Raw genomic sequence first — 25,337 nt, 5'->3', positions numbered from 1 at the left:
ATGACTTCACGTCACCGCCGCTAAGCTAAAGGTGGCTAATGTTGGGCTATAAAGGAACTACAGCACGGTCACATGACTTCACGTCACCGCCGCTAAGCTAAAGGTGGCTAATGTTGGGCTATAAAGGAACTACAGCACGGTCACATGACTTCACGTCACCACCGCTAAGCTAAAGGTGGCTAATGTTGGGCTATAAAGGAACTACAGCACGGTCACATGACTTCACGTCACCACCGCTAAGCTAAAGGCGGCTAATGTTGGGCTATAAAGGAACTACAGCACGGTAACATGAGTTCACGTCACCACCGCTAAGCTAAAGGTGGCTAATGTTGGGCTATAAAGGAACTACAGCACGGTCACATGACTTCACGTCACCACCGCTAAGCTAAAGGCGGCTAATGTTGGGCTATAAAGGAACTACAGCATGGTAACATGAGTTCACGTCACCACCGCTAAGCTAAAGGTGGCTAATGTTGGGCTATAAAGGAACTACAGCACGGTCACATGACTTCACGTCACCACCGCTAAGCTAAAGGTGGCTAATGTTGGGCTATAAAGGAACTACAGCACGGTAACATGAGTTCACGTCACCACCGCTAAGCTAAAGGTGGCTAATGTTGGGCTATAAAGGAACTACAGCACGGTCACATGACTTCACGTCACCACCGCTAAGCTAAAGGTGGCTAATGTTGGGCTATAAAGGAACTACAGCACGGTAACATGAGTTCACGTCACCACCGCTAAGCTAAAGGTGGCTAATGTTGGGCTATAAAGGAACTACAGCACGGTCACATGACTTCACGTCACCGCCGCTAAGCTAAAGGTGGCTAATGTTGGGCTATAAAGGAACTACAGCACGGTCACATGACTTCACGTCACCGCCGCTAAGCTAAAGGTGGCTAATGTTGGGCTATAAAGGAACTACAGCACGGTCACATGACTTCACGTCACCACCGCTAAGCTAAAGGCGGCTAATGTTGGGTGTGATGACATTAAGTCGTCTCATTTAGACACTTGTTAGCAACCTCCGTTTTTAAATTCACCAGTGGGGTATTTTCTGATTAATTGTATGTCGTAGAATAACATTTCTTCAGCTTGTGTTAACCACAGACTAGGGCTGCTCAATTAATCGTATTTGAATCGCAATTACGATTTTGGCTTGCAACGATTATGAAAACAACATAATTTAAATAAAACGATTATTTATTTTGTATTATTATTTATTTAAAAAAAAAAATATATATATATTTTTGTATTGGTTTTTCAATTGAATTATACCTAAAGTTCAGGGGGTTTTTTTCCAATAAATTGATGTTTTCAATGTAATGGATGATCGTTTTTAATAATCGTGATATCAATTATTGACCCAAATAATCGAGATTAGGATTTTTGCCATAATCGAGCAGACATTATTTCAGGCAAAAAAAACTTCCAGACCAGTTAGCCGGAAGGGCTAAAATGCTAACTCACCACGTTGGGGGATTTTAAATTACATTTCAATACATTTTGCATCTCTTCTCAACATGTTCAGGTTCACCAGTCAGGTACTTACGGACGTATTTTATGTCGTAGAACAAAAATGTTATAATCTCAACCACAGACCTTATTTCAGGACTCAAACCAAAAACATGTAAAAAAAAACTGACTTTGAGACAAGGGAACAGGAAGTGGTTACATTCTGACTAACTGCCCCACTCTTTTGTAATGTTGACAACATTTCAATTCATTTCGCAGCTCTACTCACCACATTCAGTTTCTGAGGAGCTGGAGAGCTCAGCTTCCACCGCCGTCTCCTCCTCTTCCTCCTCATCTTCCTCTTCTTCCTCCTCCTCTTCGTCCTCCTTTTCCTCCTCCTCCAGATGTATCGCGGTCTTCTCCTGTCTCTCCTCCTGCTCCTCCTCCTCCTCCTCCTGCACCTCCTCCCTTTCTGATTGGGGGATATTAGGCCCCGCCCCCAGCTCCTCCCCCTTGCTCAGAGAGTAATTATGCTCTTCGCTGCAATGCTCCAACGCCAAACCTGCGGCCGCCGCCTCCTCTTCCTCCTGCGCCACCTGATACACCTCCTTAGAAACTCCTCCATCTTTCCCAGCAACACTTAAATCCCTCTCGGTTGTGGAAACAGGAAGAAGTTCCTCCCTCCCTGCCTGTACAGCTTCCTCCTCCTCCTCTTCCTCCTCCTCTTCCTCCTCTTCCCAGCGGTTCATCAGCACCGCCTCCTCGGAGCAGGCCAGCAGCTCCCCCCCCACCCCGAGGCCCAGCCGGGTGTATCGGGCCATCTCGTCCAGCGCGGAGACGTCCCAGCGCTCGGGGAGCAGGAGATCTTCTCCGAATCCTCCGTCGTCCACCAGGTCGCTGAGCAGCTCAAAGGGACGTTTTCTAGGAGACGCCGGGGAGCCCAGCATGAGGAGGATGCTCTGAAAGAGAAACAGAGACGAGCTTCAACATCACTGATATGTGAAAAAAACAATGTGTAATCTCCAAAATGGTCGAACGAGCTTCAGAAAGACAACAAACTTTTGTCTAAAACGGGTAAAAGGAACGCCTTCATACCAAAATGCCGATTTCCCCCGTAATGTTTAAGTGATGCCAGAAAACAATATTTCTGTTCGTTGAAAACTGTATAATTACTCCAGAAATATGAAAATCATGTCAAAGAGCGTCCGACGGCAGAGACAGCTTTGTTTTTAGGGCGTTCCGAATAAATAGGGAAAATAGGTTGATTGATTGATTGATAGGCAAGTCACGTTAGCGCCCTCATACTATCGAGAAAAACCCCTGTCTTCTGTCTTGCTTTTACCGTGGACAATACAAAAAAAAGTGTAACTTATGCAGAAGCATCCTCAGGGTTTATTGCACTTAATGTACGTCGCTTTGGACAAAAGATTCAGCTAAATGCGATGTGGTTTCTAAATATGTTAATATACTGTTAGTAGGTTGGTCCATTAGAAAGCACTAACTCTATTTTTCCTATCGTGTATTTGGAAGTACGGAAGAGGATTAGGGCCACATGTGAACGGAGGAGATGGTTCTATACAATAATAATCTTCAAGAAAATTGTCCCCACAGGAATGCTTGTAAAAAGGTTTAATTAAAAGTCTGATTTAAAGCTCCCATGACATGCTTTTCTGGTTATTACCCGGCCCCTTGTGTTATGAAGGTTTTTCTGCATGTAAACGGTCTGCAGAGTCTCAAACCCTCAAAGTACACCCTGTAGCGAGTAAAACTCTAACACAGGAAAGACCTGTATGCTGCCTGAGAAAGCCTCGTTGGAGCTCCAACAAGCCGTGTAGGACAGAGAGTGAATACACATACTATACAGAGATGCTGTGAGAAACCAATGTGAGTTTGGAACATTGAACAATGTAAATCTATTCGAGTCAACCTCAACAGTGGAATTATGATCAGTAGAAATGGCCATGACACCTTTAAAGTCAGTATCATCAGTGAGATTATCTACATGGACTGCTGAAAACTTTTAAAGATATTCGATGCCCGTGTAACTTGTGAACTTTTCTGCTGTAACAAATGTAAATGTCCCCTCTGTGGGACGAATAAAGGTATTCTGATTTAGATTCTGGTTCTGATGGTGTCTCACCTGGTCGTACTCGGTGCGGCCCCCCTGTGGTGACATGGCCAGAGGGTGGGGGCTCAGCAGACCCCGGTGCCCCCCGTACGCCTCGCCGAACGCAGGCTCCATCCCATTCATGCCCGGCTGCAGGGAAGATACACGGAGAGTTGGGGAAAAAAAGGTTTATGCATGTTTTTTACATTTAAGACTTAAAAGGAAAAGCTTTTTTTGGTGTTTTCTTTTTACTGCTTTTCTCGATGTCTTTAATATCCATGTTCCCGTTTTGCATTACCTTATTTGTTTGTTTTACTAATAATGGCATAAAACATGACAGGCTCCATCCCATTCATGCCCGGCTGAATGGGCATTTAGAGGTGCGACTGAAAAGACTAATGATGTTTGTGTTTCATTCCATTCAGGCTCGGCTGCAGGGAGGAGAAGGGAGAGTTGTTTTGTTTTATGTTTTAGTTTTTCTTAACTATGTGTTAGTATTACTTATTGTTGTTATAACCCTTTTTGTATATACATTTATGACATTTAGAGGTACGACTTAGATGAAAGACCATTTATTTGGTGTGTTTTTTACTGCTTTTTTCTATGTATTTAATATCCATGTGTTCGTGTTGCATCTCCTTATTTCTTTATTTTACCCATAATGCCATAAAACATTATTTTTCTTAGTTGTATTAACCATTATTCCCCGCGACACACATACTACCAACATGAATACAGTTTTGTTTTACATTTAGTTGTTATTTTATAGTTGTTTTTAGTTAGTTGTTCTAATAGTTTGCCATTATATTAATACGGGAGGTGTGTGGCGCAGAGGAGTAGTGCGTTGGTGTTCGGATCAGGGGAGCACAGGTTCAAACCCCACTGCAGTCAGCATGTCGTTGTGTCCCTGAGACAGTTCACCGCAAATTGCTCCTGTGGGGATTGTCCACAGTATGTAAGTCGCTTTGGATAAAAGCGTCTAACAAGTGACATGTAATGTAATGTACATTCATTTTCTGTTTTCTATAACTTTGTGGATTTTAACCTTTTTTTTAGAGTATGTGGGAATTCTCCCTGTTCCTGCACTGTATTCATTATCTGTTATGTGTTTCTAAATTGTGCAACAAGAATAGAAAAGGCCCAGAGGAGAGTCATTTATGCCCCTGTCACACCAACGCGTTTTCAGCTCCGGCTCGGAGCTGGAGCCTGAAAAGTACCGGTTTTTCCTGTTCACACCGCAGAGGCGCCGCCTTTTAGCTCCGGAATCCGGTTCACTTCCAGCTCCAAAAAATTGTCGGTCTAGAGGCAAGAGCTTCGGAGCTAAGAGGCGGCGTCGCTTACGTCTCTCTTACGTCGAGGCGGGGGCAGGGGCATGGGCGGGATCAGCCTCCTGAACAACAACAAAATGCCTGCGTGTGATGTTTGTAAAGTTCCAAGTAAAGTCGTCCCTTGTAAAGTCGTCCGATGCCTTCCATGTCGTTTCGTAAGAGGATAACCAAAGCGAACAGCGCTTCAATACAATCGGCCATTGTTGTTGTTGTCGATGTGAGGGATTTCCGCACGGTTTGGATTTTATGAAGCAGGCACGTAAACGGTGACGTCATGACGCAGCAGCGGCAGCACTGTGCGGTGTGAACAGAGCGGGAGCAGAAAAGGGAAACCGGAGCTGAACCAGAAAAGCTCCCGCTCGGAGCTAGAAAGGGAAAAGCGCTGGTGTGAAAGCCGCATCAGAGGTTACGGGTGAGTTTTCAGTCGTGTTCACACTTTACCTGAGGCATGCCCGAGGCAGGCGGGTTTCAGGTCGCGGTTGCAACGTCGGTGCAAGTGAATTCTGCTGCAGAGAGAAAAAAAACACAATTAGGCGGCAAGAAAATAAAGTAGGTTGCAACTCTGTTAACTATAAGGGCAACATGTAGCTAATTCACACAAATATAATCTAAAATATTTAGAACATTTACATTATCAAACAGCTCTGTGAGTTACTGTCCTTTTTCTGTTTTTATGACAAACTCAATTCTTCTGCATGTCCTAGAAAGACAAGGTAAACTTAAAGGTCACCTATCATGATATTTGTAGGCAATAGCATAGGTCTCAGATATATACAAATATATAAAAAACATGTCTATGAAGTGTTTTGCTCCAAATACCAAACAGATCATTCTAGCCATGCCTCATATCCCTCTATTTCACTTCCTGTTCAAAAGTGCTGATTTGGGTATAAAGCTTTAAAGAGGAGGGGTCTGAGCTCATGCGGGACCCGGCAGCTACTGTCTAAACTAAATGCTGCCGTGATGAAACGCCATATCATGGATTATCAAGGATTCTCTCTGAAACAGTTTGGAGCTCAAAGGCTTTCTCTCTTGCCGGTTATACCACAAGGTGAGTTCCTTTTTACTTCCTGCTTCTTCACACACATGCTCTCCAGTACAGGTTAGCTCTGAGTGTTAGCGATGCTAATGTAAACACCGACCATACTACGTCCAAAGCAGTCGGGCATTGTTTCTGATAGCAACTTTCTGATAGGGCCGTGGGTCCACATTTCCGACATCAAAAAGTGCATTTTGCATGATAGGTCCCCTTTAAGTATGTGCATTTAAAAAAAAGAAAAAGAGGAATAGTTTCGGCGAAAACTAAAAGGTACCATGGGATCAGATTAGAATTTTACAAAGGGGGGTTCGTTTGGCATGAAACACTTGAAATAACTAAAGGAGAAGTTAAACAAGAAAGCACAAAGAAAGTGAGTTCATAGAAAACATTTCAGATGTGTGGATCTCACACTGTCACTTTAATTCATCTACCTTTGCTTTTAAATGAGTGTTTTTAAATGCCATTTTATAATATGTCACTTAATGCTCTTAATGTCTTTCATTTTTATAAAGCACTTTGAATTGCCTTGTGTTGAAATGTGCTGTATAACTAAATGTGCCTTTCAATGAAAATAGCAATAAAAATATATATAAGGAAAACCCACTTAACACAAATGAGTGTTCTGGTGCTAATTTGAGATGTGTTAAATACCATGTTATTGCTGTCTTTTGATTATGTACGGTATTTCCAGCTCTAAAATTGTTACATATTTAGCAACTCAGTTTAAAAGCAAGAGATATAAGAGATATGAATGAGGAGAGGGAAACAGGAAGAGGAGAGGAAGAGGAGGAGGAGAGGATGTGATTTACCCGAAGGTTGAGAGTTGAGAGGGTGGAGATCCTCTCACATGTCTATCCCTGAAGCGCTCAGCCTCCAGCCTGAGGGGAGGAATCATATCTGGGTTACACAGAGGCCATAAAGCAGATTACACAGCGATGAAACAGTGACAGCGTTAAAGCACAGAGATGTATCCGTGTACAGTCCTGAGTTGACATGTTGTTTATTTCATCGTGTTTTTTAAAATGGGTTCTGTTTGATGTGAAACCACTATATAAATAAAGTAGGGATGCTCCGATCGCCGGAATCAGCATCGGACGATACCGATCGCCGATCCGATCGAGTAGGCGGGGCCTATGGGGATCTTCCATTTAAAGTGATGTTTAAAACTCAGTTAATGCTCATTCACTGGCGCTTCCACAAACAACAACCAACATCATTATTACATTCAAATGAAGTACATTATTCAAGTTTACATTAACTTGGGAGAATAACACGGGAGAAATTAGCGGAAGCTGTTATGGTTTAGGTGTTTTTGCTTTCTCCTCCTCCCCTCTGTCTTCTCTCTCTCTCCTGTGCAGTGTGGTGATCGTTAGAAGGCTCAGCTGGTTCACAATGAGGAGCACCTGTACTCATCTAATCAACTCCTCCATAAAACCCTGGTCATGTTCACACTCCAGTGCCAGATAATTCCGTCTCACTCGGTAGAGCTGAACGTCGTAGTATCCTAGCTTAGTGTGATTTTCTCTTGCTGTTTTTGTTGAAGAGTAACCTTGTTTTTTCCTCTGTCTTTCCAGTGTCTGCTCGAGCCAGCCTGAGTCCTGCCGCCACCACCGGCGTGAACTAGATCCACCTTCATTTTGTGGATTGTTTTTTAGTTGCTCCTTTTTTCCTTTATTAAACTTTGTTAAAAGACTGAATCCATCTGGTCTCTGCCAATGTAGGTCCTGAACTTTTGACCCAGCCCTAACAGGAAGCGCTCTCTTTTCCTCTCTCCCTCTCTCTCTCTCTCTCTCCCCCTCCCTCCCCCTCTCTCTTCCCGTCCCTCCCCCTCTCTCTCTCCTGACAGCCTGTCAGTATCGTCTCGTGCAGCTCACTGATCCAGTAATAGGCGCATTCACACCGCAGTACTTTTCCCACAAAGGTTCATGAGAACTTAGTTCATGAGAACTCTTTTGTCACGTTCACACCAAAAAGAGCCGGTACTAAAATTAGTTAATGAGAACCTTTTTACCCCCTCGAAAGTCCCTGCTAGAGAGCAGAGAGCTGCTAGAGAGCAGGGACTTTCGAGCGGCTCTCTTGTGAGAAAAGAGCTATATTTCTGATTGGCTGGGCGGATTGCAAACCACGCCCCGCAAAACTCCCAAAAAGTTTTGTGAAGCCGCCATTTTATTATCCTCGCATTAGCATTATTAGCATTAGCATTAGCCCAGCGCAGAAACGCGGAGAGACTAACTTATGGCAACACAAAATAAAACATGGGAGCGGTGGAGATGAGGAGGTGTCGGCGTTCTGGCGATTTACTCGGAAGGCTTCAGTAGAAGCTGCTGGGAGTCCCAGCAGCTTCTACTGAAGCCAGTCCCCAACTCCGGGGACTTCCGGCCGGGGACTTTGGGCGGCAGTATACGCCGTGAAGTGGTTTGCGGCCTGCCAGTAAACCCAAAGCAAAAGAAGAAGAAGTGACGTCAGCGGCTTCATTCGCGTAATCTTACTTTAGGGAACTTATTCCGGTGTGAACGCGACCTGTAGGCCTACTTAGTTCATGAGAACTAAAGAGTTCTCATGAACCTTTGTGGGAAAAGTACTGCGGTGTGAACTCGCCTTTAGTGTGTGTTGCTCCGCTCACCGGTCCGTCACAGCGGGCGGAGCTGCAGGATTTCTGCTTCACACACGTTGCATACCGCTATTTTATTGTCTTTTTCGCACACCTTAAAACACTGCCAGACTGGTGAAGCCATTTTGAAGAGCTTGTTTTGTGTATCAGTCCTGTTCTTACAAGATACCTCCCTATTTAGTCTATTAGCATTGATTTCATTATGTTTGATCGGTACAATAAGAAAAGACGATACAAGATGTTTAAATGCAGGTTTTAAATACGTCTCTTTGTTTAAATTTGCCTTCAATTATACAGTGTTTTAACTTTCCTCAGAAAACCTTTTACACATGTAATTTTGTTGTGTTCCTTTTTATTCTACATTTAAAAAGCTAAACATGAAAGCTGTTGGAGGAACGGAAAGCCACAAAATGATACAGCATTAAAATAAAGTATACACAGCGTTAAAGCACAGAGTTGTATATGTGCTGAGTCGACATGTTGTTTATTTCTTTGTTTTTTACTTCATTTGATTCTGTGTGTTTTCTAAATGGGTCTGTTTTGATGTGAAACCACTTGACCTCACATTCACTATATACAGTATTGATTGTCCTTCCTCCTTATCTTCCAACCATTTGGACGCAGACTTGCATTTCCCATAACGATGTTGTTTAACAACCGGCGTAAACGGAGCTTCTCGCTATCAAGCAGTGAGCGTGCGATGTCCTGTTCAGATGACCTCAAATCCAACGGGATGCCATCAATAAACTACACAGAATCACACTACACACCTACGCAATGATTACATTCAGGCAGACTGTGGAATACAACCTCTTTGGACCATTTATATACTTATTGAAAACAAGCTACAAAATGTAATACCTTGGAAAATGCCCTTTAATACTTTTTAATAGCTTTCATTTATCAACTTTTAATACTTTTTAAGACCCCGTGGACCCCCTGAACATAAAAGCTGTTGGAGGAAGGGAAAGCCACAATGCGACATTATGCAAATTATACCTCAATAAAATAAAGTAAACACAGCGTTAAAGCATGGGGTCTGGAGTGTGAGATGTTTTTTATAACATACAGCACAATTGTGTCCATATACATTTCATTTGGTTTGCCAGTACTGATACAATAACACACCATTTTTAAAGAGGCCCGATTGTGCTTTTTCCCTTTCCTGTAGTGTGCTCTATAGGTTTTAGTGCATGTAAATGGTATTCAAAGGCTAAAATCCCTGTGTTCCCCCCAGGGAGGGAGTTTTCGGTGCAGATCAGGCTAAAGCTTGAGAGGTTAATTGCTGCTATAAGTTATCATTGATTTCAGTATGTTGGATCAACAAAATAAGAGATGCCAGAAGAAGCGAAAATGCAGGATATAAATGTGTCTTCCTAACGACAACACGCTATGGCCCAATTGCCAACCTTGAGACCTCAGAAATCGGGAGCATTTCAAAACCACCGCGGGGGTGGGGGGGGAGTGCTAGTGGATCGCCGGAGCTGTATTAGATTTCCATTAACATGCTTATTGTAGTTGTAAGTGCACTGTCTTGATGGAGCATATGTGTGGGCTGGAAGAGGAGTGAGCAGAGGGTCGAGTTGTCGATTCTTGTTCTGTTTTCTGTGACTCTCTTTCTCACCCTCTCAGACTTTGAGTTGCGCGCGCTGCTAAAGAGACGCGCTACCATGGAAACCAAACAATGGTGTAGCTGTATTAAAGTCCGAGTGGAAACAGTCCTGAGTAAATCTGATTTTGTCAGAAATCGGGAGAAATGCGGGAGAAATATGACCCCGGGAGGAAACCGGGAGAGGGCAATGAAATCGGGAGTCTCCCGCGAAAATCGGGAGGGTTGGCAAGTATGCCCACTACCCACTACCCCTCCATTCGCGCGGAGGGTCCGCCATATTGAGGGCTGTTCCAAAGCAACGAGTGTGGCGCGGTGTGGAGGGGGAGTGGGCTATCAAGCCCTCAAACAGCGAGTCTGCAGCGATGCTGACTTGAGACCATAGCTTGAGACCGGTCTCTACCTGACCGGAGTCACGCTGTGTGTGTCCGTCAGGAAACAAGCTGTTAACAAGTAGTTCCAGCAAACATCCACTGATAAACTGCGATGTTAACAACCTCATGATGACCTCATATGTTTTTAACTTAGGATCAAACCTGTGTTTAGTCGAGAAAAAGGTAAATGTGTGCATTTTATTATAAAGTTGTGTATATTTACAGACCGTTGCAAAAACTAAGAAGCTTATCAGGTTTAAAACTAAAAGAGCTTTACAAAAAAGTAACACAATTAAAGATGTTTTATTTTTTTTGTGATTTTGATATACTTTATTAATCCCTCGTGGGGAAATTGTTTCTCTGCATTTGACCCATCCTAGTGTTAGGAGCAGTGTTCTGCCATTTTCAACGGCGCCCGGGGAGCAGTGTGGGGAATGGTGCCTTGCTCAGGGACACCTCGGTAGCACTTGGTCTTGCCGGGACTTGAACTGGTGACCGTCCAGTTGCCAAGCCAAGTCCCTATCGACTTCGCCACCACCGCCCCACCGTTTGGAGTTTTATTTTAGTTATTAATTGTATTTTTTGTCAAAGAGATGCTGATTTGAAACCGTTGTTATACAGTTACGGCATTTCCTGTTCCTGTCGGAGAGAGAGGAGGCCGTCCCAAAGCTTGCCGCTGTGTTTACTCCCTCCATCTGACAGGAGGAGCCTCATGTGTCACTCCACGGAGTTCACTGCGTCACGGAGGGGGAGTGTGTAGGGCGTGGTTTGGGATTGGGCCTATTTTTAACCTTTTAACAGAAAGCTTTTCTCAGAAGTTATCTATGAAATGTTGTCTTTTCTTTTCTTTTTTTAAACTGTTGTGTTTTTTTTCTGTGTTTATGAAGTTAAACATAAAAGATGGGAAGCAGAAAATCATATTTGGGTTCAACAGACGCCATAAAGCAAGTTATACAGTAATAAAAGTACACTTAGGGTTAAATCATAAGGATGTGAGGATGCATCTGTGTACAGTCTGAAGAATATGATTAGTTTTTCTGATAAGATAAGGAAGAATTTAGTCCGTTGACATTTCAGTTTGTTTCTTACAATAACCCTCTATTTTAAACCTTTCAAAAAAGAAATATTTGACAGAAGTCCTCTATGATATGTTGTATTGTAGTCTGTCTTTATGAAGTTAAACATTAAAGATATTAAAGCTCTTTTTACTGTCTTTTCAGCCAAGGTGGATATTGTTGCTTATTTTCCGGCTACTTTTTCTAATAATACCTCCATTTATTCAACATGAAAAAGCCTGCTGCTGCCAGAAATGTAGGACATATCATTTCATGAAAAAGACGTGCCAACAATGCATGTTTAAAATAGAATACGCAGAAGCTTTCATACATTAGATAAAGGTTGAGTTTGAGCAGCAAAGCACTCGTGTCACATTTGTAAAGGAATAAATACCAGCTAGCATTCGTCATTTCAGCACTATGCTTTGTTTAATGATTATTTGTGAACAATTACACAACCTATAAAAGAGTAAATGGAGTGAAAGACAAAGAAGATCGATTTTAGCTAAATGTTAACATTTCTTAGACGCAGACAATATATCATAAGTTAAATGAAACCTTAATGGGTAAAGTAAAAAGGTAAATGTGTGTCTGATCAAAAGGGTACAAGAGCCGCTTTCACACCAAGTACTTTGCCGTACTTAGTTCCCCCATGGAACTAAAGAGCAGATCGCGTTCACACCGGAATAAGTTCCTGGGGGAGGATTAGGCAAATGAAGCCGCTGACGTCACTTCTTCTTCTTCTGCTTTGGGTTTACTGGCAGGCCGCAAACAACTTCACGGCGTATACTGCCACCCGGAGTCCCCGGCCGGAAGTCCCCGGAGTTGGGGACTGGCTTCAGTAGAAGCTGCTGGGACTCCCAGCAGCTTCTACTGAAGCCTTCCGAGTAAATCGCCAGAACGCCGACACCTCCTCATCTCCACCGCTCCCATATTTTCTTTTGTGTTGCCATACGTTAGTTTCTCTGCGTTTCTGCGCTGGGCTAATGCTAATAATGCTATTCTTTCACACACAGTGACGTCACGAGCAACCCACAATGCAACACGCGCCATATATCTATATAGAAATACGCCATTTTCCTGGAGGTGCAAATATCCTGGAGGTGCAAATATAAACAGCTAGCTAACGTAGCCAGGCAGAGTGCATTAGGTTTTTTTTCTGAATTAACGACCGAAGAAATCGCTGCATGTCTTCGGATTACATCTCTGGACTTGAGGGGTGTGCTCTAGGTCGTTACCAGCGTAAACTAGAGCTGTGTGGGTTGTCCGATTGCCCTTACAGACTGCCTGCAGATGTATGGAAAAACGACTCTCGAAAGTGGCCTTCGTCGATTTTGGCAGCATCTACGTCTATCTTCTGGAAACACCAGGTGAATACCCCACTTGTCACAATAATATTATCATGCCAATGCATATATGTGGTATTTTAGAGTTGACTAGATATTGATTAAGGCAATAGACTATGATATTCTGCTCGCACCTCGTGTGAAATGGTGGATACCGGAAGTACGGTGTCGCCCTCGGCCCAAAACCCGTATGTGTGTGTGAAAGAATTGCCAGCAAATACAATGGCGGCTTCACAAAACTTTTCAGAGTTTTACGGGGCGTGGTTTGCAATTCGCCCAGCCAATCAGAGATTTGTACTTTTTTCTCCCCAGGAAAGTACCACCTCTAGCAGGGACTACAAAGGGGGGTAAAAGTTCTCAGAACTAAGTTCTCTTTTTGGTGTGAACGCAAAATAAGAGGTACTAACGGAACTAAACGGGTAAAGTACTCCAGTGTGAAAGCGCCTAAGGACATGAGAGTGGAAGCTAACATTCAGAAGGCTAAATGTTAGCACTGCTAGCTTACTGGAACTTGTGCAGAACTAGCTAAGTTAAATAATTTACAATGCATCATTTTTTCTTACTTGAAGGATACGTTGAATTTAGCAGTATTAAAGATGCAAATATGTATATATCAAGCTAGGCTAAACGTTAGCACTCCTATTAGCTTACAGGAACATTTGCTAAGCTAGCCAAGTTAAAGAATTTACAATGCATCATTTTTCGCTGGTATAGCAACAAACAGCCTGCAGTGGTGGACATTGATGTTTATTTTAGTAGTTTTTGGGCAGAAAAAAAGATAAAAAGATATAAAAATAACACTGATACACAACACAAAAATAAGTGTTAGGCTGCAGTCGAATAGTCCATTTAGCTTAGGAACCTTCCTAACGGAGTGAAATGACCCGGAAGTCCCTCAGTGGCAGCCATGATAAGAGCCGTTCCAATTCTCTAGATCAGGGGTTCCCAACCCCCGGTCTGCGGACAGGTCCGGGGCGCGGAGGTGTTACTGCCGGGCCGCGAAATAGCTGTGAGTTTAAAAAATATTTTATCATAATATTTTTTTCAAAAAGTGTTTATTTTTCGCACCTATACCAGTCATATTATTTCTTCCACTAGCCTAGTTAATCTCTCACCAGAAAAACCGTTGAAAAGGGCTTTATGATGTTCCGAGGGATTCGGCGGCTCAGGGTCTCAGCCTCTCGTGCGCACGAGAAAGTTACCGGTGCGCCAAGTAGGAAGAGGAGCGCACAGGAGACAACCGTTTCATTGCAGACTGTTATGTTTATGTGGGGAAATGGCAGTGCATACATTAATTGAGATATATTTCAAACTCGGACTTCATTTTAAGGACATGTCGGCCAGGGGTGTAGAGCTATTTGTTTAAGCACCGGATTGGCAAAACAGGAGAGTAAACCAGTCTGCCTTCAGGTGCAGTCTCGATTTTATGTTTTTAACAGAAACTTGGATTGAACAAAATCACAGTGCAGCTGTTCTTATCGAATCAACCCCTCCCAACTTTAGTTTTATGAGTCAGGAAAGAATGCATAAGAAAGGGGGTGGAGTTGCTATTCTGTTCAATGATTCCCTTCAATGCAGGAAGACATCGTATGGAAACTTTGATTCTTTTGAATATGTGGCCCTTCGGCTGAAATGCTCCTCTCGAGCTCTGTTTCTAAATATCTATAGACCACCCAAATACTGTGCAAGCTTTTCTGATGACTTTACTGAACTGCTGTCTATAGTGTGTATTGACTTTGACCGTCTAGTCATTGTTGGTGATTTTAACATCCATGTTGACAACCCCCAGGACAGAGGGGCTAAAGAACTGTTTTGTGTTCTTGATAGCTATGGACTGACTCAGCATGTGACGGAGCCCACGCACAATAAGGGGCACACTCTGGACTTAATTATCTCAAAGGGTCTGAATATCTCTATGGTTGTGGTGACTGATGTTGCACTCTCTGACCATTCCTGTGTTTTCTTTGAGAGCTCTATTTCTGTTCACAAAAATGTTCAAAAAGAGGTAACCACAAAGCGATGTTTAACTGAAAATACTAGGGAAATGTTTACTCAGAATTTCTCTTCCACACTTGCCCCTACCAACATCTCAGTAAATGAGCTAGTAGATCATTTTAATTCAAAAATTAAAAATGTTATAGATGCCATTGCTCCAACTAAGGTAAAGGAAGTGTCTGGCAAGAAAATATCTCCATGGAGAAAGGCCATGACCGTGAAAACAGAAAAAAGAGAATGTCGAAAAGCTGAACGCAGGTGGCGAAAAACAAATCTCCAGGTTCACTTTGAAATCTATAAAGAGAGACTTGGCCTTTATAATTTGGAATTGAAAAACGCACGACAATCGTTCTTCTCTGACATCATTACCAAAAACAAAAACAACGCACGTGCCTTGTTTGCTACCGTCGACAGACTAACTAACCCCCCAGTGTCAGTAGCCTCTGAATTTCTATCCACCAGGGCGTGCAATGATTTTGCCTCCTTTTTCACTGACAAAATTCAGAAAATCAGACAAGCAGTCAGTGCCTCTGCATCAGGAACAGCAAATGTGTTGTCCCTATCTCCACTTAACATCAATTCAGACATCATGACACAATTCCATCAGATTAATGATAAAAACCTAGAGGACATTATTCAACTTCTGAAGTCCTCCTCCTGCTGCCTTGATATTATTCCAACAGGATTTTTCAAAGATGTTTTGCCTTGCATGGCCTCAGATCTACTTCATATAGTAAACAAATCTCTTCACTCAGGTATTTTTCCACAGGCCCTGAAAACTGCAGTCATTAAACCGCTCTTAAAAAAGAATAATCTAGATGCTTCAGTAATGAACAATTACAGGCCCATATCAAACCTCCCATTTCTAGGTAAAATCATTGAAAAAGTTGTTTTTCAACAGTTGAGTAATTTCTTGCATTTAAATAACTGTTTTGATGTGTTCCAGTCAGGCTTTCGTCCAAACCACAGCACTGAGACTGCTCTTGTAAAGGTCTTTAATGACATCCACTTAAACACAGACAGTGGCAGAACTTCAGTGTTAGTATTATTAGATCTCAGTGCTGCGTTTGACACTGTTGACCACAGCATATTACTAGACCGACTGGAGAACTGGGTGGGACTTTCGGAAACAATTCTGAATTGGTTTGAATCCTACTTAAAGGACAGAAACAACTTTGTTTCTATAGGTAAATACACATCTGAGTTGACAAATATGACATGTGGGGTTCCTCAAGGCTCCATCTTGGGGCCTCTTCTCTTTAACGTCTACATGCTACCACTGGCTCAGATAATGAAGAACAACAAAATAAGTTACCATAGCTATGCAGATGACACACAAATTTACGTAACAATTTCACCAGGAGACTATGCTCCAATTTAAACACTGAGTAAGTGCATTGAACAAATCAATGACTGGATGTGTCAGAACTTTCTCCAATTAAACAAAGATAAAACTGAGGTAATGGTTTTTGGAGCCAAGGCAGAACGTATAAAAGTTAGCGCTGAGCTTCAGTCTGCAATGTTCAAAACAACAGATAAAGCCAGAAATCTAGGTGTAGTCATGGACTCTGACCTGAGTTTCAACAGTCACATTAAAACTGTTACTAAATCAGCCTACTATCACCTAAAGAATATATCTAGGATTAAAAGACTAATGTCACAGCAGGATTTGGAAAAACTTGTCCATGCTTTTATCTTCAGTAGACTGGACTACTGCAATGGTGTCTTCACAGGTCTCACTAAAAAATCTATTAGGAAGCTGCAGCTAATTCAGAATGCTGCTGCTCGAGTCCTCACTAACACTAAGAAAGTGGATCACATCACTCCAGTTCTGAAGTCTTTACACTGGCTTCCTGTGTGTCAAAGAATAGATTTCAAAATACTGCTGCTGGTTTATAAAGCACTGAATGGTTTAGGCCCAAAATACATTTCTGACCTCCTGCTAAATTATGAACCATCCAGATCTCTCAGGTCTTCAGGGACTGGTCAGCTTTCTGTCCCCAGAGTCAGAACTAAACATGGAGAAGCAGCGTTCAGTTATTATGCTCCAAATATCTGGAACAAACTCCCAGGAACCTGCAGGTCCGCTGCAACTCTTACTACTTTTAAATCGAGGCTGAAGACTTTTCTTTTTGTCGCTGCTTTTAATTGAACTATTCATATCTTAGACTGCACTGTAACTTTTATCCATGTATTTTTTCTTTTAATGTTTATTTTATTAGCTTTTCTTTTTAATGACTGATTTTAAATGCCATTTTCTTAATCTCTTTCATTTTTTGTAAAGCACTTTGAATTGCCTTGTGTTGAAAAGTGCTATATAAATAAACTTGCCTTGCCTTGCCTTGCCTTGCCTTGCCTTGCCTTGCCTTGATCTATGAATTCATGTCCGGGACTCTCACGGTATGTGCTGCCCGCAGCTGTTTTATAGAAGGAACACCTCCTTCACTTCATGAAATGGCTGCAGGCAGCATCAGGAGGCAGCGGGACGTATACTCCGCCTCTGAGAAGTGCAGCACCAGCGCGCCGAGAGCTGTGCCTTTTTATGCACTGCCTTCGCTGTGTTTACCTTCATCAGAACAGCTTAAGAGTGACTGCAGGCTGCTACGTGTTAACCACACACACCTCTACACACACCTCTACACACACGCCCGATTACTCCCCCTTTTTATTAGTTTTATGAAGGAGATGTCCAGTTACCAAGGCGCATGATGTGTGTGTGTGTGTGTGTGTGTGTGTGTGTGTGTGTGTGTGTGTGTATGTGTGTGTGTGTGTGCTCTGCGTGTTTGTGTCTGTCCGACACCGGCATTTGTTTTCAAATGACCATGAACAGTAATTTACACACATCTGGCTAACTCCATAGGTATATGCGGGTGTTCCCATAAGAAGTTAGTTAATCTTAATCTCGATGTAGGCCCTAGTGCTAAATGCTGTCGCACGTGCACCGGAACGAACGTCACTATCATAATATCTTCTGAAAACAAATGCCAGTGACACACACACACACACACACACACACACACACACACACACACACACACACACACACACACACACACACACACACACACACACACACACACACACACACACACACACACACACACACACACACACACACACACACACACACACACACACACACACACACACACCACACACACACACACACACACACACACACACACACACACACCACACACACACACACACACACACACACACACACACACACACACACACACACACACACACACACACACACACACACACACACACACACACACACCTGAGTAAACTGGCTCAAACTGACCCGAGTTCAGTGATTTGAGAACAATGCAATAATGCTTTCTCTGTGACCTCAAGCACACAAAGAATGAGGAAATGAGGATTGGCTGGGCGGTTATGACACTGCGTTGGCATGCCACATGGAAAACTGGTATTTGGTGCAGAGAGCAACATGCCGTGTACACAAACACTCGTCAGACACGTAGAGGGGGGTCAGGAGATAACCAAACGGACGTAGCGAATGTAGTACAAGCATCAAGATTCACATGTTTATCGTGAAACCTGAGCAGCAGTGCTGAGCGCAGGAGTGCTGAACACTGGGAGTTTACACAAGGACGAAGACGTTTCGTGTCGGTAGTTCGCTTGAATCAACAGTACAGTTTGTTCAGGTGCTATCAACACTGGTTTTATATTACACACTATGCTTTTTAGCGGTACTATACTATAGTGTTTTACTACAGAACCAAAATGTACACGTCTTCCAGATCAAAATGAAACCACTTCAATGTGCATTTTGAAGTACATTATAGCATAATATAGCCTACTGTATACAATAGTCTGATCATTTAAAATTATTTATCATATTACACCAGATGGTATTGTGCGTATACTTTATTCGGGGTTCATACAACTTTACCAAAGTCAAATTAAAGAACTTTTTTCAAGCATTTTAAAGATTTTTGTTAGCTTTTCCTGCATTTTACAGCCGTGGTAAATGACATATACATCAAACAGATCACAGAGCTTTGTTATTCCCAGGTTGTGCCATAAAGCCCTGGTCATGGCAGCCTGGCAGAAAGTCTTAACAGCTATAGTATTACATATTCTACTGTATGCAGATGATATCACTTCTTTATCCAATGAAACCACATGTTATTGTGCTTTAAACCCAATGCAGGGTCCGTACACCTTTACCAAAGAGAAAAATCAAGCAGTTTTAAAGTCTTTTTTCTAAGCTTTTCCTACAGCTGTGGTAAATACCTACATAGTTATATCCAGTAAGTATTATAGATTCTTCTCTATCGAGTATATCACTTCTTAATCACATTAAACCAGATGTTATTGTGCTTTTAACACGAGAAAAAAGCATATTTGAGGCAGCATTCAGCGAGGCATTTCAAATGGCAAGCCCTTTATACAAAACCCAAGCACTTTTCATAAAGACCACATTCAAATTCAACTCTTGTAAATGATTTTCCCAACATGTAGTTTCAGTACAACACTAGTGTTTGGTAGGCTACTAGTACCTTTACTTTGTATGCTTCTAATAATTTATTAATAAGTTCTCTTTCTCCTGTTCTTGTGCTGCTGCTGAATTTCCTCTCTGGGGATAAATAATAATATAATTCTGTCAGAGAAGGAGCCACATTTCTCTTTATATTTTATGTCCTTTCCTGCACACAACAATGAGACATGCATGCATTCATCTCAATGACGTCCTCCACCATTTCCTTTCATCTTCTCCACTCTCACTACAGTGCACCTGCAGGTATTTGCAGTTCCAACAAGGTGGAACAGATGCACACAAACAGATTTGTATTTATACTCCGGCTCATATAGGAGCTTCCGTGCAATAACAACCCTGCGATTATTTATTGTGTGTTCAACATATGCTGGGTCCAAAGGTCTCATAAACACACAGTGTTCACCGTAAAGCAACAGGGAGACGAAAAGGAAATTGCTTCGTCTCAAAGCACTGCGGGTCAATAAGCACCAACAACCATCGGCTTCTTACGCTCACAGCGATCCATTTAGCTCTCTGTAAACAAGACTGAAGGAAAAGTGGATGCCAACACGACTTATGTAACAACTGGCAAATTAAATACTGACAAGACAAACACATTCCCAGTGTGGTGAGGTTTCCTGTTAGTGCAAGACTGAATTCACTTTCACTTTTATAGATGCAAATACCTTCTTGTCCTTATAAGGATTTCGGTCATTTACAGCAAAAATGTACAAATTGTGAATTATTTTGGGGAAAGGTGATAGTTTTAGTGCAGGGCTGCATAGTTTGGAGGAAAACTATAAATGCAATGATATTGCAATAATGATATGAATCACAATGTTAAAGGGAATGGCTATTTTCTACATTATTCACATTTTCACTGAGATTCCATTTTCAAATAATATTAAAACTGTGATTTTTAGGAGACAGTGACGACCCCTGCCTCGTTCTCTCTTGTTGTGTGTGCATGGCCCTTTAACGGTCTCCCTTCCTCCCTATCAGCGCTGATTGAGGGCACCTGGCCGCCGGTACCGGAGGAGTGAAAGGCTCGAGCCAGAGGCCGTTTCTCAATCTCGAGGATACTGGCTTCCAAGCCAATATTTCAAGGATGCTACGTCATCGAGTGCCGCCGAAGTACTGTTCCAATCTCCAGTATACTTGGAATTCCACCGAGGCCGCGTCCTTGGTTTGGGGGAAATTTCGAGGCCGCATCCTTAAAATCCCCACAATGCTTTGCGCACGGACCAATTTTAAAAACCCTTGCGGAGAATGGCTGAACCGACGCCGCACACATTTACATGTAAGTATGTAGTGGCGTAGAACATGTGTTGGTAAATGTGTTACTTTGTTACATTTGTTATCACCAACAATGTGTTCCGTGAAAGTAAAGCAAGTTCATAATTAGATAGACATCGTGAGGTATTTATTTTCGGTACAGTTTATGTTGAAACCGTTAGAGAGAGTGGCACACTTGTTAGCCTGTTCCATTCTTCTTCGTTTTCTGAAGCCGTGGCTTGGAAGCATACTGGCTTCGTTTCTGAAGGAAGTGATTTGGAAGTACGCGACTACCAAGCCAGCATCCTCGCGATTGAGAAACGGCCAGAGTCTCGTTCGCTCTCTCGGTTGGAGGATCTGTTTTTGAGAGCAGCTACCTGACGTTCCCTTCCTCTTAGTTTCAACACCTTGCACTCCACCACGTTCACACACCCACACCCACACGACTGATCTGACTGATTAACACGTCCCATTGTGGAAGCTCTTTTGTTTAGTTGTTTGGTTTACAATAAATATCTTCCTTATATCGTGTCCGTTCCACGTTTTTGTTATCGCCAAGAGCCAGGCCCTGACAAGACTGTGAACAAAACAGTGGCCGTTTCTCAATGTCGAGTACACCTGCTGCAGAGCCGCTATTTCAAGTATACTACGTCATCTAGCGGCGCCGAATGCTGGGCATTTAACATGCATTTAAAAACAGTCCTTCGGCGCCACTTGATGACGAAGTATACTTGAAATAGCGGCTCTGCAGTAGGTTTACTCGACATTGAGAAACGGCCAGTGTTTCTTATTAAGTCTGCCGAATAATATTTGATTCATTAATTTATTTCAGATATTTGTAACAAATACTACGCTTACTGTGATTTGAATACTGCAGCAGTCCATATTGCGATTTAGATTAAATGTTGATTGCGCAGCCCTGTAGTGAAAATCTGATATTCATAGCATCATAACATCTATACAAAATATAAGAAAATCAATAATGCCATCAGTGAAATTCATCTTTTCCTTTGTTTAGTGTACGTTTCGTCTCTTTCTTGGCGAATATATGACACTAAGTACAAGTGAAGGGACGTGAAGATGGTCTGAAACTATAGCTGTAGAAGAAGAAAGCAGAGCTATCAATAGCTATCATAATGGGTGTCTTTCAACATGATATCAATTATTTATATTTCAATGATCTCAATCACACAGGTAGATTGTAAAATCCCATTTGTATTTATATATATATTAACATTTGACCCTTGAAGTTTATCAATAAGGCACTTATTATGAACAATGTCTGGACCCTCTGTCCTTGCAGCAACTTGTTATGCAACACAGAGCAGCTGTATTACAATGAATGCATATTATAGCAAAAAATACCCTACAAATTCCTATGATTACTTTAAATTGTTATTTATGTCCAACTAACAGACTGACAGTCTAAAATCAAAGCATATTCCATTTACTATATGATATAAGAAGACATAAAGGGGAAAAGGTGGACATCCTCACAACTAAGAAGCTGAAAGAAAACATTTGTAGCATTTTTTCATGAAAAAATTACTTGAAGAATTAATTAATTATGAAAATGATAAGCAGATTTACATTCTGTCAATTGACTAATAATTTAATCTCTCATATATATTACTTGGGTTGTAAATGTGTTTGTTGGTTTAAAAAAATATTACTCTATGATATGTTCTACCCTGTAGGAGAGTTGATGTACTTTATCACGTATTCATTTGATTCTAGTTTTAATAATATGTCAGTACTTTGAGGAATGTATTAATCACATGGTACTTCCTCTTATTGATATATATATACAGTAAGTATTATAATAAAAGGTTTTATAGATTACGCAAAAGCCCTCTCATCCAAACATGTGGCTAACACATCAGAGAGGAAGCAGGTCAGGCTGACTAAGCAGTGTGACCAGACAATGAACCTTTAACAGCTGGAGGCCTCTTTAAAAAAAAAAAAAACACCTCCAGTGTGACAGAGGACAGCTCGGTTACGGATGGATGCAGGTTACGCACGGAGAGACGAGAAAAGAGGTTGAGAAAAAAGTAAATGAGGAAGAACCAAAGAGAGGCTGTGATGGCGGAGAGAGTGTCCGAAAACAGAGAAGGGTAGACGGGGGAGCAAAGGGGGGGTGAGACGGTGGCTATCGGTCTGTCTGAGAGGCCAATTTGTCAAATTAAACATCCCAAAATCTGCCAAAGCTCTCCGTGACGCTTATGAAATCTCCTCTTATCTTGCATTCTAAATCACAGCAATGGAGAAAAATAAACCCAAACGACCTGGATGCGCCCCCTGTCTCTCCTCCCCGTGTCCTTGGAGCTCCTTTTTCCCGTATAAACGAAGCCAAAGTGGCCCGGTCTGCAGCCCCCTATCCTCGCCTCGCTGCCATCCGGTGCGCGTCCTCCGGACTAAAACACCACTGTGTATCCTCCCCCCCAGATCGGTGCATCTGATGGGGGTTAAACGGTGTAGTGTGTCCGCACAGCTGGATACAACAGCAGCAGCACATAAAGAGAGCCGGAGAGAGAAGGTGCCATGGTGGCAGCCAGCAGTGTATGTGCCCCGCATGGCACGGCGAGAGGAACCGCGCTTCCACATCCAGCTTTCTTTCCCCACACAGCAACAACCACAATCCATGCATGTTTTAAATCAAGATAAAATATCAATCCCTACCCCAAAAAGCAGCCACCACGCGTCGCGGAGTCTCCAGCAGAGACAACAGGGTTCCTCTCAGCGCAAGACAACAATAAAAATGGGGCGCAGCTGGCAGTGCCACCGGATGTCCAATATTAATTGTTAATACGGCCGATTTCTAAGCATGTGGATCGGCGTTAACATGCAGCCTCGTGCAGGTGTAACAAGTCAGTTTTACAGCCACACACACACATACACTCGGACTTTGGTTAAATATTAAAGTTGACGTGAGGAATAAATCACACAACAAGTTTGGATGCTGTTTGTCCTCCTGCAGGTGCTGCTGCCGATAGGTGGGGGAAACGATGCATGCCCAGGCAAGTTATTACCGCTTTAAAATGTGGGGTAAATAGATCCATACAAAAGGTTCAGTTGCGTGAAAACAACACACAGTGAGCTGTTTTAACTGCGTACCAAATGTGTAAATGCACTCAAACTGCATTTTAAGTACACATATATCGTAATAATGTCTATGTAAACATTTAAATTGACGTTGTTACATATGTTGTGCTTCCTGTGACAATGTTTCGAAACAATCCTATAAAAAAATCCTCCAAAATCAAGTGTGCCAAGCATGCTACATTGTGTAAATCCAAGTGAAAGTAGCCATTTGTATCATAGAACACCATTCAAAGCACATATCTTCCCTCTGTGTTTTCAAATATGCGTCAACAACTCGTTAAACTTGATGTAAAAGCGCATTTCACGCGTGTATGATACGCAGTAAAGCGAAGGCAGGGAGATTTACCCTATAGCGTGTCCTCGGATGTCCCCTTCGGAGTTAAGGCTCCTCCGGACCGGGGTAAAATGTCGGCCTCGGCCTCTCCAGATGATTATTACGCACCATCCACGGACAGGCGCGCATTGGACAGTCTCAGGATCCCCGGCGCAGCGACGGCCACATGCAGGAAGTTAGTCCACGGGAGTCGCCGGCTGCTATATGGCGGATAAACGGGACAGTAAAGATGGTTGTAGGACTGTTCAACATCCCTCCACCCCCCTTTGCCTGCTTCACCACCACCACCTCCTCCCCCCTCTCTCTCTCTCTCCCTGCCTCCCCACCATTGGCCTACCGATGCGGAGATGAGAGAATAAAAGCACTCATGAATCTAATTCCCTTTATAATAAAAGTTGTATACGTGTGTTTAACATCCAATAAAACACACCCCTTCTCTCCACATGTATTCTGAGAGAGGTGGAGGGTGAGTTCGACAGCCTTTGCGTGCTCTTTGTTGTTGTTGTGGTGGTGGAGCAGCAGTGTGGCTGTTGGTTGTTGTTGTTTGCGTACTTTTTAACAGCGCGTGGTAGGGTTCAGAGGTGGTTAAATGTACAGAAAGCAGTTGTAAGTGACTGACCTTATCGAAAGGGGAAGTGTGTCAGCTGTAAAAACAGTTTCAGCTCTCATCGGTGGACTGGGGGGCACTTGAGTTCACGAATAATCCCGTAGACGAACCGTCAATCTCGAGAGAGTGGGGTGAAAGACTTCTGGCAGTGGGATTTCAAAATAAAACGATATGGTGCAATTTTGTTATTAAATACTAGTTTATATATCAACATTTTTATTCTGTTTTATTTTATCTTATTGGAAATTGTTTCTTTAACTTGTGTTTGTATAAATATATTTATCCTATTTATTTTTTAATTTGATTCATTCAAATATATTTTTTTATTGTATTTGATCTTTTTTTGAATGTTTTACTTAAAGGGGACCTATCATGCAAAATGCACTTTTTGATGTCTGTTATACATCAACATGTGTCCCCGGTGTGTCGGGGAACTCACGCAGCGTCAGGAAATAAAACCCTCTCTCTTTTCCTCCGTACCCAAATCTCTAAAAACGGGGGAACAACGGAGCTGATCCAGATTTGCGTCCGATATGACGTAATATCTGAAATGTGGACCCACGGCCCAATCAGAAACGTTGCTATCAGAA

General features: G+C 42.4%; 1 protein-coding gene across 6 annotated transcripts in view; it reads right to left on the bottom strand.

Annotated features, from left to right (window-relative positions):
- Positions 1-24,861, bottom strand: part of LOC117560225 (CREB3 regulatory factor-like) — a 44,999-nt gene extending 20,138 nt beyond the window's left edge. The window contains exons 1-6 of one of the 6 annotated variants that reach the window (XM_034237068.1): positions 24,760-24,861; positions 24,153-24,340; positions 6,739-6,807; positions 5,332-5,396; positions 3,596-3,712; positions 1,745-2,414 (exon numbers count right to left, since the gene is read on the bottom strand). In XM_034237068.1, coding sequence (XP_034092959.1) covers positions 1,745-2,414; positions 3,596-3,712; positions 5,332-5,340 — 796 coding nt within the window. In that variant the 5' untranslated portion in view covers positions 5,341-5,396; positions 6,739-6,807; positions 24,153-24,340; positions 24,760-24,861. Of the gene's footprint in view, positions 1-1,744; positions 2,415-3,595; positions 3,713-5,331; positions 5,397-6,738; positions 6,808-23,383; positions 24,063-24,152; positions 24,341-24,759 lie in introns of those variants that run through there. The other 5 variants (XM_034237071.1, XM_034237072.1, XM_034237069.1 and 2 more) reach the window with 5 other exon arrangements.
- Between the last annotated feature and the right edge of the window lie 476 nt (positions 24,862-25,337).

The sequence above is a fragment of the Gymnodraco acuticeps genome, unplaced genomic scaffold (assembly GCF_902827175.1).
Source record: "Gymnodraco acuticeps unplaced genomic scaffold, fGymAcu1.1, whole genome shotgun sequence".
NCBI classification, from domain to species: Eukaryota; Metazoa; Chordata; class Actinopteri; order Perciformes; family Bathydraconidae; genus Gymnodraco; species Gymnodraco acuticeps.
This window is presented reverse-complemented; position numbering and strand designations above follow the sequence as displayed.